The 15,294-nt window shown below is 45.0% G+C and overlaps 1 protein-coding gene across 1 annotated transcript in view; it reads left to right on the top strand.

Annotated features, from left to right (window-relative positions):
• Nucleotides 1–7,084: 7,084 nt before the first annotated feature.
• smyd1a (SET and MYND domain containing 1a) overlaps nt 7,085–15,294 on the top strand; it is a 19,851-nt gene continuing 11,641 nt past the window's right edge. Inside the window, exons 1-3 of the mRNA XM_076283144.1 lie at nt 7,085–7,229; nt 13,017–13,193; nt 14,618–14,831. Coding sequence (XP_076139259.1) covers nt 7,093–7,229; nt 13,017–13,193; nt 14,618–14,831 — 528 coding nt within the window. The 5' untranslated portion in view covers nt 7,085–7,092. The remainder of the gene's footprint in view (nt 7,230–13,016; nt 13,194–14,617; nt 14,832–15,294) is intronic.

Below are 15,294 nucleotides of genomic sequence, written 5' to 3'. Positions count from 1 at the left end.
TACAATCAATGAGAGCATGTGGTTATAAATTCTTTGATGCAACAGTTGCTTTTCTGGACCATGAGTGACATTTGGGTAATTTTGTAATTGGGTAATCGACCATGAAAATTAGTCTACGGCAATTTTTTTAGTCGAAGAGTCGTTTTACTATTGACCGCCTATTTATTTTTGGTATCACACGGCTGTAATGTTATATTAACTCTATGTTATTAACTCTTGAAAAGTACAATGACTGTCTTTGGATGTTAAACAGGCTACTAAGACTTTGGCATGTTTTAAACCCCACTATGCACGCAAGTGTTAACGCCAGCAGCAAAGCTGCATGCCTGCCTGCTTTCAGCGCAATTATTAGGCAGAGCTAAGTGGGGGGAGCTCATAGATATATACACTAGATGTCGCCTTGACTACTGCTGTTCATTGGAACGAATGCGTCAATCGAGACGCCATCTTGCTTCAGTGATCCACTCCTCTATAATGCATTAGCGTCAATCTGGGCAAAGATCTAGCGAAAATAAAATCACCATAAATCGTCAAAATCTCAAGCAATTATCTAATTTTTTGGGTTGTTCCAACTGACAGGCATGTATTTATGGTTGAGTCTACAGAAAACTAAGCTTAAGACGATAATAAAGATACATTTTACCCGTCTAGCCCCATAGACTCCCATTCATTCTGCACTAGCTAGCGGCGGCCCCTAGAGGAACAATGAGTAAACTGCAACCAGGTTCGATACAATGAAAGTAAACAGGCTCTTCGTAGACAGGCTCTGGTTGAGGCCACATACCCCTCGTCTCGTTTACTCATGTAAATTGTAATCTCACCAGAAGTTGCTGTAGATCTGTAGAACATTTACCTCTGCTACTACATAGGCTACGCCAGTCGTTACTTTTATAATCATGGGTCAGTGCCATGGGCAAACGAGATGTAGCTGAATTCATAAATGACAAAGCCATGAGAAAGGTGATTTTCTTACGTTTCAACAACAAAGAAGCCGATCTGCTATCATTGTGAGAAGTTCCCAAATTTGTCGCTAATCGCTAAAAAGGTTTTCTATCGCTGGGGATGGCCAAACGTCGCTAAATAGGTAACGCTGACAATACAGGAGAACTAGTTTAGCGATTCAGATCCCTGTACAAAGATGGCGGCGGTGTTGACGCATGCTGAGAAGCAGAAGGCGACATCTAGTGTATATATCTATGGGGGGAGCTAAGCTAGTAGGTTACGCTAGTGCAGACTCTGACTAATATAGTAGCCTATTGTGGAAATTGAAATAAGTGAAGTGAAGTGTCTCACGTTGACAACGCAACGGCGTGTCATTACTGTAATTCATTTATACAAAAAAACGTTAAACCGAACATGCCGCCGCCCGTGATATCAATAATCAAGGTGCGCGTCATTTCCCATGGTCAAAAAGTCACGATGCATATTTTTTTTAGCGTTCAAGCCAACTGATAAAGTGAAGTAGGGGAGCGCGGGGCACAAAGTAACACTTTTTGGTTATGGCTAAATAATTCTAAAATCATTTGAGTTTCACTAGTTATACTTTTTAAAAAGCAACATACATATCTCTGTTACACATATGCACTGGAAGTGTGTTTGTAGGAGCTACTGTTCTTTTACAATTCCACCGAGAGTGGCGATAGGTGAAATGTTACAACCTGCCCCATATGCGGGGTTAGTTGTAACACTCATCCAAACGGCTGTTTTTAATTAGATTAATTCAATAAATGTATCTGAATGTGTATGATAGAATAGGATCTGACTATTTATGATACATAAGTCATGAACTAACAACAGACGTGTGTCGAAAATTGACTTTATTTTCTATACGGAGAAATAACATGAGAAATATGCGCCAAAGGAAGAAAAGAGTCTAACCAAGGTCAATCCTGCCAAGAAAAGCCCTCAAACCTGAAAACACATGAGGCAAAATGCAAAACATCACAAAAACTAACTAAACTAACACTAATACGCGCATATTTTTGTATTGCAACATCATTGTACAGTATGAGTGGCTTAGTTGTAACAGCGCGTTACAACTAACCCCGCTGGGTCACGTTTGTTATAAGATAAGCTAGCTCCTGCTATGAGTTGGCTACATGTTTCAAAACGGTGTTCATTTTTAGCCTACAAGACGGTTATTAAGATGATAGAAGATTGGAGTCAGTGAGCTGCACCCACAACTCAGTAATGGAAAGACAAGTACCACCTAGACATTTAAGTTGATGTCTTCAAAAGGCGTTTTGCTGCAGATCTACGTGGAAACACGTCCATACTGACTGAAAATTTGTGGAATACCGTCTCATAGTAATGTGATTAACTGACCAATAGCATGCCTCGATCAACCCCCTGCAAATAGGGAAAAAGTCCGTGTTACATTTAACCCCGCGTTACTTTGTGCCCCGCGCTCCCCTAACCTATGTGGTAAGACGCGCAAAGTGCCTGTAGCCTACTTGTTTTGAACATGATGATGTTAGGCTCATTTGCAAAGTCCTCAACTCCTGTCGCCTTTCAAAGTCCAGCGTTTCTCAAACTATGGGCCGCGCGGACCAGCACCGGCCGTAACGTGGACATTGCTGGTCCGGAGCCGCGGAGTGAAATTATTCCCGGGGCTTCGTCTGATAATTTGCTGCGCAATTGACCAAGGAACCGCGGACCGACAGAAAAAGAAAACAAACTTTTCTGCAATCAGTATGAATTACTTGCTAATTTGGTGTCATCAAACATAGAGGCATACAATTAAATGGTGGTATGAGCGTTCATTCAATGCACGAGAGAAACTGAAACCACTTGATAACGTTGGTAGCAAATCTCCAATTCAACCTATTGGAAAGCTATTTAATTATGAAACTACATTTAATAGAACAATGTGGATTTATGCAACTTCCATAAAAACAGAGCACAGACTATAATACACTATCTAGAGTATTGTATAGTCAAATTTGAATAACGTGGCCAAAAGCTTGTGGCATAATTAAATATGTAAATATTCTTTCCATTTGCCTACCAGTATATGATGCTTGCATGAGGGAGACATCCCAAAACGATGACACCCATATAATTGCTGTTGTTTTGAGAAGTATTTATCATGCAACCATGCAAAAGCAATGGAACTATTCTAGTTATATTTTACATTAGTAAAGCAGTCCTCTGATGTGCATGTTTTCAAACTTTTTGTGAACAATGTTAGCACTTTAAACATTGGCTGCTTTGAAGTGCATGTATAACAATATAGCATAACAATAATAATTGTGATGTGATATAATGATAATTTGATGGGGGGTGGGTTCATGTAGGTGGGCCCTATGACCCCAAAGTATGCCATGACCGGGCCTCAGGTCAAAGAAGTTGTCTATGTCGATGGCAACACTGGCATACAAATAAAGTCTATCAAAGGTCTGACATTACTGTAGATCTGAAGGTAGCATTTTAAATGGGTTTTTTTTTAATACATAATGTTTTTGAACAGTTTACTTACAGTAATACAGCTTCTAACAAAAGTAGGGTAATATATATTTTACGTTTTCCCTTTAGTTGAGTTCAAAATAAAACGTACACAACAAAATAACAAACACTTGATTTAAAAAAAAAATTGTCGTTTAGATTAGTCGACTAATCGAAAAATTAGTCGAAAGATTAGTCGTTAGAAAATTAGTCGTTAGTGGCAGCACTAATCTCTCACGGCACACTAGTGTGCCCCGGCACAGTGGTTGAAAATCGCTGATGTAGATCATAGGTTAAAACCTATCCTAAACAGATGGGTTTTGAGGAGAGACTCGAAGCAGTCGACGCTGGTAGCAGATCTGATCTGCTGAGGCAGAGCATTCCACAGGCGGGGCGCCGCTGAGGAAAATGCTCGGTCGCCCATGGAGCGGAGTCGGGTTTGGGGGATAGTGAGGAGGCCATGATCAGAGGAACGCAGGGGTGCAGGAGTTCAGACAGGTGTGAGGGGGCAGAGCCATGTAGGGCCTTGAAGGTGAGTCAATCCTCAGTGGGACAGGGAGCCAGTGGAGGTCTTGCAACACAGGGGTGATGTGATGTCTGGAAGGGCTAGATGTAAGCAACCGGGCAGCTGAATTTTGGACATGTTGAAGCCTGTTGAGTAAGTGAGAGGGGAAACCACTGAAGAGGGCATTGCAGTATTCTTGAATTTCCCCTTGGGGATCAATAGTATCTATCTATCTATCTATCTCTATCTCTATCTCTCACTAGGCGGGAGGAGATGAGGGCGTGTATTACACGCTGAGTGTCAGAACAGAAGAGGAGTGGGCGTGCCCGTGTCTCCATGTTTTTGAGATGGAAGAATGAGGATTGCCGGTTTTGTTAATGTGAGATTCAAATGAGAGGGTGGAGTCAAGGAGGACACCTAGGCTTTTGACATGGGTGGAGGCTGTGACTGTGGTGTCGTCGATGGTGAGGCTGAAGTGAATACAGGGCACTGTTCGCCAAAACCAGCCGATACAAAGACAGCTTCTTCCCCCAAACAGTCACTCTGTTGAACGCTCAGAAATAGCCCCCACCCTTACACTGAACAAAGTCAATCAACACTGTTCTGCTCATCTACCTCATGTACAGTATACTTCAATCTTACAATTACAATATTGTTATTAGTACATTATCATTGCACATGAACATTGCCACCCCGGACAATTGCACCACCCTATCCCACCCAAAGTGTTCTATTTATCTGCAAATGTAAATACTGTAATTATACATAGCAATATTCTACTGCTCGTCATTCTATTCTTACTGTTCTGTTTATTCTTTTATGTATTTTATTTTTTATATGTTAAGTGAGTGTTGTACTTTGAGAGCAAAGATTAACTGGAGTCAAATTCCTTGTTTGTTTACGCAAACCTGGCCAATAAAGCTGATTCTAATTCTGATTCTATGTTAAAGAGCCCTCTCACCAATCTGATTTTAAAAATGGTCAGTAATGGGAACCGCATAACCTAGCAAATCGTAACCTCCTGTAGCCTCATCTTTGTTGCCTTCATTTTAAAAGTTTAATAAAAGGAGATACACAATGAAAAGCCAGCTGGAATCCGCCACTCTCATTGTTTCCCTCCTGCATGCACAAGATGCTTTCCCAATTAAAGGCGCTCTAAGTGATGCTGGGTAACGTCACTTCTGTTGACGTTCAAACGAAACAGAGAGCTAAAAACATATGACAGCGCCTTTAAGTGGAGTAAGTAAAGTTAGATCTGCTACGCAGTGGAGATTGAGAGAATCCAAAAACTATCATCCTTGCATGTAACATGGTGTTAGTGCATTTTGACATTTATCATTTGGTGCCCTACGCACAGTGTGTGATGCACGTGGTGGTGCGCCCTGTATCATTTGGTGCCCTAAGCACAGTGCGTGATGCACGTGGTGGGAGTGGCAGCTAGTTTATTCATAGTATAAATATGAATAAACTGTAAATATTGACCCTTATTGATTTGTGTTTGAAAATACATAAAAATGCATATAGTAAAATGATAGTAGTACTAATTCAAACATTAGCAATTACCGATCACATTTTTAGGACTTCCTTACGGTTTTGTAGCGTGAGCGACGTCCTCTGTTCAATCTCATTCAGTAGGAGGTGATGCAAGGCTCTCTGCAGCCTCTCCAGACAAAGAGATGCAGCACAGAGACACAACCCAGCCCAGCCTCTGCCTTCCCGCCCGGGTCACCCTTAATCCTGCTCTGCTTTCACACATGGCTACAGTAAACAGTTTGTTTCAAGTGAGGTCATGGAAGCTTCACTAGATCCCTGTTTGTTTAGAAATGCCATGCGTTTTATAAATATGAGTCTGCACTAAAAGAGCTCAGCCCAGAGGCTGTCGGCTCTGTGTTTCATAATGGCGCAGTTTGGCTCGTTCTGTGGTTTGGAACTGTCATGACGCAATCAGCATGTCATGATGTATGACTTAACTATGTCTCGATGATGAATATCTAATAAAAAGAAAATAGTTTTGTAGTGCTTTATCACAATATGCAATAATTAATTAAATTAATAAGTACTACAATGGCTAATGCTTTAATAGTACACACACTCACACTCACACACAGACATACAGTAGGACGTTCAGTGCAGTTATTCTTTGACCTAACTCCAGTCCGTACTGCGCTAGCCAGGAGGCGTGCCGTATCCTCTCCTGTAGGACGGGTTCTGTGGCCGTGAGGGATGATTATGACACTATTATGTTGTACTTAACCGACGAGTCAGTGCATTACTCCAAGGCAGTCCCAGTAGTAGCACTAGTATTAGTCTCAGAGGCCTCTGGCTCATATTCAGGGCAAATCCAGCTCATATTCGGGGCTGATCTGGCTCATATTCGGGGCAGATCCGGCTCATATTCGGGGCAGATCCAGATCATATTCGGGGCATATTTGGGGCAGATCTGGCTCAGATCCGGCTCATATTCGGGGCATATTCGGGGCAGATCCGGCTCATATTCGGGGCAGATCCGGCTCATATTCGAGGCAGATCCGGCTCATATTCGGGGCAGATCCGGCTCATATTCGAGGCAGATCCAGATCATATTTGGGGCAGATCCGGCTCATATTCGGGGCATATTCGGGGCAGATCCGGCTCATATTCGGGGCAGATCTGGCCTGTATCCGGGTATTGGTCCTCTGGTGTGCGGGGGCATTATGAGCATTTTGATGAGGGCCTCTGGGGCCTCTCTCTAGATCTGCCCACTGACAGACACACACAGCTGCAGTCCCATCCCATACACACAAACATACACACACACACACACCAAAAGACCAAAATACTCCAGAGACCGGCCCACGCACCCAAATATGAAGGGGGGAGTCACAGGAACACTACCCCCGCGCAGGCACCTCTTCCTCAGCATGAGACAAGCCAGCCCCCCCCCCACACACACACACACACCCCTCCGCACAGAGGTGGTGCAGCCGGAGAGGGAGAGGCTATTTTTGGAGGGGGTGGAGGGGGCGTGGGAGGGCCATAGAGGGAGGCAGGTGGCGTGGAAGCGTCAGTGTGTGGATCCTGCACGGAGCAGTAGCCGGCGTCTTCATCTCAGTAGCCAGTGACCCCCCCACCCTCGTGGATTTCTCCCCCCCAGCAGCAACACGATGACCCTGGAGAAGGCTGACTCCGTGGAGGTGTTTGACGCCGGGTCCAAGGGCCGAGGCTTGCGCACCACCAAGGCGCTGGTGGCCGGGGACGTCGTCTTCACAGAGGCCAGCTACGCCGCCGTGGTCTTCGACAGGTGGGTGTCGCCGACCGGCAGTACAGAGAGTTGGCACAGGTGGCAAGAGTGGCGGGTGGGCGCACTGGCAGGTGGCGTGACGGCATCGGCTGGTAAAGTCATGCATGTCCCTCAGGGAGATCGGGAGGGTCTGGAGATCCCGTGGGTGCAGTGTCTGCAGGAGGGTGTTGAGCGTTGACCTTGTTGACCAGAGACTGATATTGGCACTGAGGGAAAAGCTGGTCACGTGCCACACACATATGCCCTGCCGATAAAGTGCATCGTAGTTCTGAGAGAGAATTATCTAATAAGGTGCTTAAATCTGGTTAATAAGGTGGTTAAAAGCTCAAACTGTCTCTAAGCTGCTCGAAGTGTTGGCATTTACTGAACTAATCCACCGGTTAGGCATACCACACGGTCACACCACACGGTCACACCAGTTGGTGTAATATGTCACGCTTGTTTGTTTCTTTGCTCATTTTGTTTGTATAATGGTATATATTGGTATAATGTTGCAGATGATATAGTGTTATCCTTCTGGTAGCGTGTTCCCTCCTGCTTCAACACCAAGTTGTACAGTAAGACAGAAAAGTGTGTAAGTGTGTAGCTGGCTCTATTCCTGGAGAAGGTGGTGGGGGTGCAAAGTGGTGGTGTAGGGTAGTGTTGGGTGGTGGTGTAGGGTAGTGTAGAGTGGTGGTGTAGGGTAGTGTTGGGTGGTGGTGTAGGGTAGTGTAGAGTGGTGGTGTAGGGTAGTGTTGGGTGCAGAGTTGTATAAAGTATCCAAAACTCACACTTAAGTAGAAGAACATATTTGTTCAGAAAAAGACTTAAGTCAAAGTAAAAGTAATAAATAAGCATACCACTTCAGTAAAAGTCTTAAAGTATATTTTATTTACAGTACTTAAGTATCCCATTATAAAACATACTTAAGTACTGAAAGTAGAATTACAAAGTACTAGTAAAAGCTTTCGAGGCCAGGTTGGGTGACAACCCCCTCCCTTCGTTCTGCTTTTAATGAAAAAGAAAGCAGTCAGAACTTTGGATAAGCTGTTAAATTCATGCAGCGCCTTCAAACTTGGTGCCTACACTTCATACACAATGTCTTCGAAGCCTGAACAAAGGTATGGCTGCCATTTATTTTTCACTGCTGCTTCCTTGTATAAGCACAAATTATGGTATTAATGAAAAGCAAGCAGTTAGAATTTTTATATAATTCAGCTTCTCTTAAAACAGCCTACATATCGTAAAAATACCTGCCCTTTCGCTTGAAAATTCTGAAATAACGTTTTTTAATACTTCAAAATAACATTTGATAAATGAACCTTACATTTTTTAGTAGCCATAGGTGTTTAGATTTGAACAAAATCTGGTTTGGTTCTTACCGAGGCTTTTACTGCCTGACATATCCGATTTTGTTCACCACGCTCGGAGTTTAGTGCTGGCCTTCTCACGGCACATCAACAGTTTGACCAAGAATTATCGTCAAAATTCCACTAGAATTCCATGCGGATTTGTACACGCAACCTTACAACACTGTTTCAGCTCTTCAAGTCACGCTAAAATGTCATTTTTTTTATCATTTTTGGTACATAGCTAATTTAGATACACTTATGGTGTGGGTGCTTGCATTTCTTTAGGAATCCACCATGGTTTGTATAGAAATGAATATTAAGTGAAACATGCATGCAAGAGGTCGGAAATACGGGACGGTCGGTAATAGGTGACGTTCTGATAGGCCTTGGTGTGTATTAGCTACAATTTGCTAGACCTTAACTCTGTCACTATTCTTCATTCATTGCTGTGTCCTGTTAGAGCCAGACCCACATTAAAATGTAGGGTCTGGGGACTCACCGTTTGCAGTGCTCAGTCCGAGGGGCGGGATAATCGGTTGTCTTTCAAATTCCCTCTGCACGTAATAGGATAGCCTACAACTCATGAGTCCCATGCGTTTTCCCTCCAGCAGAGCTAGTTGGCTAGTTCAAACTTTTGCCAACTTAAAAAAAGCTTAACTCGTGTCACGCTGTTCGCCATGTAACTTTGTTTTCAAGTAGCAGGGAATTCACGCTGAACCCTGCCATCAATCATTATGTTAAGCCCGCCTAACGACTCTACACACGATGTGATTGGCCCTATCGAAGTTTAATTTTTCCAGCTTGCGAGCCAACAGAGTTGCTAGACGCTAGGGTGCGTCTAGATTTCTAGGCTAGTGTCCTGTGGTGACATCAGGTCAGAAAATGGTGCAGTTGCAAATATGTAGCTGAATGGACACTGTTGCTTTTGTACGCCCATAGCAGGAGGCGGTGAGAGGAAGGGAAGAGGAGATGGGGGTCTCTCATAACATGGGCATATTTCTGCAGCCTACATCATCTGCTGAAGCGTGCTCTCCTTACAGCAGATTTCACAGAGCTGGGCGTCTCTCAAGCCATTGCTAGCTGTGGATTCTGTGCCTGACATGCTCCATATCCGCTCAGGTATCAAATGCTTTCCTGGACAGTCCATACTGGGCCTCTCCCAGGCCAGCAGCTCTCATTGTGCTGCACATACCCAGAGAAACTGGTGAGCAGCATTTGTACTGGGTGCAGCATTTGTACTGGGTGCAGTCAAAAATGCAGCCAAAAAGTAAGAGAAACAGGAGATAAGAAACAGACACTGGCTGATTTGATGGCAGACACACACACACACACACACACACACAGCATAGAGGCAGGCTCGTCTGAGAGGCATAGAGGCAGGCTCATTTCAATGTCTTAAAAAAACACACAGAACTTCTCAGGCCTCAGGAATGTTCTTCTCAATTCTCTCAATTCCAAACAGGAAGATGTTTTGCAGGCAAGTAAGTCTGTCGGAGAGGCTTAGAGAGAAAAGACGCACGTGAGAGGGGCACTGGTTCCACTCTGCCGTTCTGCTGCTTCAATGCAAATGGAAACTGTTGGAATGGAAAAAGCAGTAGCCAGAATCCTCATGTCCAGTTCTCAAAACTCAGGATATGATGGCTTCTGTGTGCGCCTATGCACCCTGCACCCCCCCCCCACACACACACACACACACACACACACACTCACCTCCTCACCTATCCTCAAACACACACACAGTCGTCCGAAATTAGTCTGCACGTGCGTGCAGGAGCGACAAACATCCAGATCAGGTGCCTGCTGTAGCCCTCGCACCTCATCAGGCACTCTGGAGCCCTCGCACCTCATCAGGCACTCTGGGGCCTGGAGCTCACCCTGCCTGGAGCTCACTCTGCCTGGAGCTCACCCTGCCTGGAGCTCACTCTGCCTGGAGCTCACCCTGCCTAGGTCTGTGTGTGGATGTGTGTTTCTGTGTATTTTAGAATTTAGATCACCTCAGACAGACACACATTGAAAACCAATTATTGACTTTGCATTTTGTTTACTTTTTACTGTTAAGCGTTTTTAGTCATGGTATTATGGCATTTGTTTTATTTATTTTTTTCAAACACAAAATGCTAAATGTTGTAGCATTATATTTTCATTTTTAAAACAATCCAGACAATGCTTCTTATTGGGTGCGGGATTTCGTGGCGTTCATGGCCAGGCTGAGTGACACCACACTGCCATCTCACCTCCATAAAAAGCCTGGAGGCTGTGAGGACAGACCAGGTCCAAAACACAGCACAGATATTTCCATTTGGACGTCTTATAAACACACATGATCAGTTCCATTATCTGCCCTGCTCAATAAAACCACAGGAAGACAATGTGAAAAGGAGGCTGGCAAGGGAGGGAGTGTGTGTGTGTGTGTGTGTGTGTCCCCTCAGTATTGCCAGTGCGCCTGTATGCCATCTTAAAATAGCTGCTTACATAACGCAAACATCAGCCTGTGTTTCTTTGGTCTGTAAGATGATGCAGAGATAGTTTGCAAGTGAGATGGGGGGGGGGGGGCAGAGAGAGAGGGGTGGAGCAGAGAGGGGGGGGGGAGCAATGGAATCCACATGACCGGCAGTATACTATGATTTGGCTGTGTCTACAGTGTAAAGGTGCTTTTAGTTTAGTTTAGCGTGTTTAGTTAGCACTAAAAGCTGCGTTTGGTTTATGTCACGCAGCAATTCTCCTGGACAAGATAAAACAGATTAGAGACTCTCATATGTATCCAAAAACACACACACACACACATCCTCCACGTTGGCTTTCCGTTGTTGTTGTTGTCATGCACTGTGAATTACGGCCTTGGTCTCCTCTGCTCAGTGCCCATATAAAGAATGGAAGACTCAGGAGAGATGTCTGTCTGTGTGTCCGTCTGTCCCTGGAGCTGTTGTGTTCTCTGGGGGTGGGAGTCACACAGACATCTCCCCAGCCCCGGCCCCAAGGGCTGCTCCCCGGAGGGATCTGAACCCCTTTGTGTGTGTGTGTGTGTGTGTGTGTGTGTGTGTGTGTGTGTGTGTGTGTGTGTGTGTGAGAAAAGGGCTGGTTGTTTGAGTCCAAGCTGATAAGAACACCAATCATATGCATTATGGCTGGACGGTGGATTTAGAGCTGACTGTTTCTGTCTATATAAATATAATAAGCAGCCCATGGTCATGTCTTCTATATGTGCAAACTGTCTATATGTGTATATAGAGTGCTTTTCACTGATGTCTTAACCCATTTGTGCTGGATTCTGCACGACGCAACATTCCATCTCCCGCCTGTTGCTGCATAGCGCAGCATTGACTCTCCCGCTGGTTGCTGCGTAGCGCAGTATGCTTTTTATTTCATGTTTCTATGTGTACAGAGGCTTAGATATTAAGGTTTTGGTAGACGTTGACAATTCTTAGTATTTTTTCAGAAAACCCTCAGAAAATAAGGTTATTTAGTCTAGAATGCCATAGGATTCTATAGGCGTTTTTAGCAGGCATATTAGGAGTAAATGGGTTAACTGGCTTGTATCAAATGACTTTGATGATACGAGTTGATCCTCTAGGAACTGAGGATGTTTCTACAAGTGTGTTCTTTTTTAACAAACCACTGGCAAAGGTCACCCTTTCATACTGCGCTCAGCCATGTCCATTATGACTACCGGACGATAAGTATAAGTAAGTATATATATACTATTATATATATAATTGTTGAGAATTGCTTTAAAACTTAAACTGTTTACCATGTTGTTAGTCGCTTTGGCTAAAAATGCGTCAGCCAAATGTAATGTAATGTAATGTGAGGGAAATTTGGTCTCTGCATCTATCCCAATCGGTGAATTAGTGAAACACACACAGCACACAGTGAACACACAGTGAAGTGAAGCACACACTAACCCAGAGCAGTGAGCTGCCTGCTACAGCGGCACTCGGGGAGCAGTGAGGGGGTGCCTTGCTCAGGGGCACTTCAGCCGTGGATGTGGGCATGGGAGAGCAGTGCTCAACCACTTCCCCCGCCCACATTTTTCCTACTGGGTCGGGAATCGAATCGGCAACCCTTCGGTTACAAGCCCGAAGCCCTAACCAGTAGGCCACGTCTGCCCCCACATACTGTACACACACGCCCTAACCAGTAGGCCACGGCTGCCCCTATAGTCTGCCCCGCTTATCTGGACAATGCTGAAGTTTTCCTGCTGTTCAAAGGAAGTTCTGCTACCGTCTACCCACTATTGTCTGCTTGCTCTAGGGGGTTCAGGCCTCGGTCTCTGTAAAGTACCTTGGGATACTGTTAATAATACTACCTACATGGAACTGAACTGATCTGAACTGAACTGATCTGAACTGAACTGAAATTAATTGACCTTAATTGAATTGACGTGAATTGAATTGAACTGCACTGAACTGCACTGCACTGCACTGAATTGGATGTGTCTGTCCTGTCTTGTGCCCAGTCTGGCTCTGCAGGTATGCCACAACTGCTTCCGTCGGCAGGCCAGCCCCCACCGCTGTGCCCAGTGCAAGTTTGCCCACTACTGCGACCGCACATGCCAGAGGGCAGCTTGGGACGAACACAAGAGGGAGTGCTCCGCCATCAAGACAGCGGGAAAGGCCCCCAAAGAGAACATCCGGTGAGGGAGTATGTGTGTGTGTACATGTGTGTGTGAAGTGTGTGAATGTGTTCTAGAACACATAAATAAATCTTTAAAAATGGACAGAATGCATTTTTTTGAAGTTGGAAGACTGTGTTTAAACAAGTCGTAATGGCTGTGCAACATTTACAAATGTCTTAATACATTTTTAAACTGTATTTGCAGTATCACTACCCAAAAATGTCTGGTGGCGCAACCAAAAGTAGGGCCTTCCACACTGCTTTATCCAACCACCCCCCCCCCCAAAAAAAAAAAAGCTGTTGGGATACTGGGTATCAGATGTACACAATCCATAGGCACAACCAGAGCACAACCAGAGCACAATCCATAGGCACAACCAGATCCAGATCCTTATAGATAGGGCTGATGTTTAGATGTTTCCCTCTCGAAAGCTTGCCAGACCTCCCATGCCTAGTTACGAGTTGCTAAGCCATAATTGGCATGTGGCGGTTTTCGGGCGTGGCTTAGTGAAGGGTCAATTATGACGTCCCAAGTTACATGCCGATCTAGTTGGGGTCAGTGAAGATGAGTCAAGCTGGATGTAATCTGTTGGGGAATAGCTGTTTTGGCTGGAAACACAAAAAGCTCAGTTTTTGAGTGATTAAGCTGAAGGTGCCAATCTGTCATCCAGACTGAAATAGCCTTATGCAGAAATCTGATGGGAAACGCTAGAGTCCTCAAGTGGGAAAGACAGGTAAAGTTAAGTATCGTTCACATAACAGCGATAGTCAAATCCATGTGAGTGAATGGTCTCACCCAAGAAAGTGGTGTAAATACAGAAAAGCAAGGGTCCTAATACTAATCCCTGAGGCACACCTGTGGTCAGGTCATGAGACTTTGATACCTGTCCCTGCAAAGACACACTAAGCGCTTTCAGACATACGTGTAAAACCGGTGGTTCTGCGGATGTTAAACGGTGGGGCCGTATATCTGAACGACATAACCGGTCATATGGAAGTCTGAATTTAGCCGGTTGTTCTACTACTCCCCCCCTAGTATTTCCTCCGGACATTATGTAAATGTGCTGTGTCTGAACGAAGCGTAGAACATGCGGTTAAAATTCACACCTAGTAAGAGGGCGTGTCGGTGACGTTTCTTTCGTGCGTCCATGTTAGAGGTGGATTTTGTCGTTCGTTCTCATGACACAGTTCGCGTCGTTCAGTTTGCCAAGATGATTCGTTCTGAATCGTTCGTTCGTTCGTTCAGTCGCATTTCCGGTAGCCTACAACGTAGTTCAGCGGTGAATCATGGAATGCAGGTTCTCAGCTCGTCGTTTGTGCAAACGGTCAACACAACACTGTAATTGTAGCGGCAAATATATAGCTGCAGATACCATAGCTACAGTAACACCCCTGTCTGTCTGTCTGTCTGTCTGTCTGTCTGTCTGTCTGTCTGTCCTCCAGCCTGGTGGCTCGTGCCATGTGGCGCATGCAGAAGTACGGGGGCCGAGTGTCGGACAGCCAGTTGACCACGCTGGACCTACTGCAGGATCACGTGTCGGACATGGTGGATGAGGACGTGAAGGAGCTGCAAGACGACGTCCAGAAATTTCTGGAGTACTGGCCCAAGGCCAACCGGGCCGTCGGTACAGAGTACATCTCACACCTCTTAGGAGTGGTACGTTCCTCTCACCCAAACACACCTTTTAGGAGTGGTATGTTTATCTCACCCAAACACACTTCTTACTCTCACCCAAACACACCTCTTAGGAGTGGTATGTTCCTCTCACCCAAACACACTTCTTAGGAGTGGTACGTTCATCTCACCCAAACACACCTCTTAGGAGTGGTACGTTCTGCTCACCCAAACACACCTCTTAGGAGTGGTACGTTCCACTCACCCAAACACACTTCTTAGCTTATTAGTAGTGGCATGTTCCTCTCACCCAAACACACCTCTTTGAGTGGCACGTTCCTCTTACCCAAACACACCTCTTAGGAGTGGTACTTTCCTCTCACCTAAACACACCTCTTAGGAGTGGTACTTTCCTCTCACCTAAACACAGCTCGTGTCTGCCAGTCTGTTTTTCAGAGCCACTGCAATGCTTGGAGACACATAATGGTGTTTGTATGTGAGAACT

This window comes from Alosa pseudoharengus, unplaced genomic scaffold (assembly GCF_046254945.1).
Source record: "Alosa pseudoharengus isolate Yale_2024_CS ecotype anadromous, Long Island Sound unplaced genomic scaffold, YU_APseudo_1.1 YU_APseudo_1.1_scf_14, whole genome shotgun sequence".
Lineage (NCBI taxonomy): Eukaryota > Metazoa > Chordata > Actinopteri > Clupeiformes > Clupeidae > Alosa > Alosa pseudoharengus.
The sequence above is the reverse complement of the archived record's forward strand: the minus strand, read 5'-3'. Positions and strand labels throughout refer to the sequence as shown.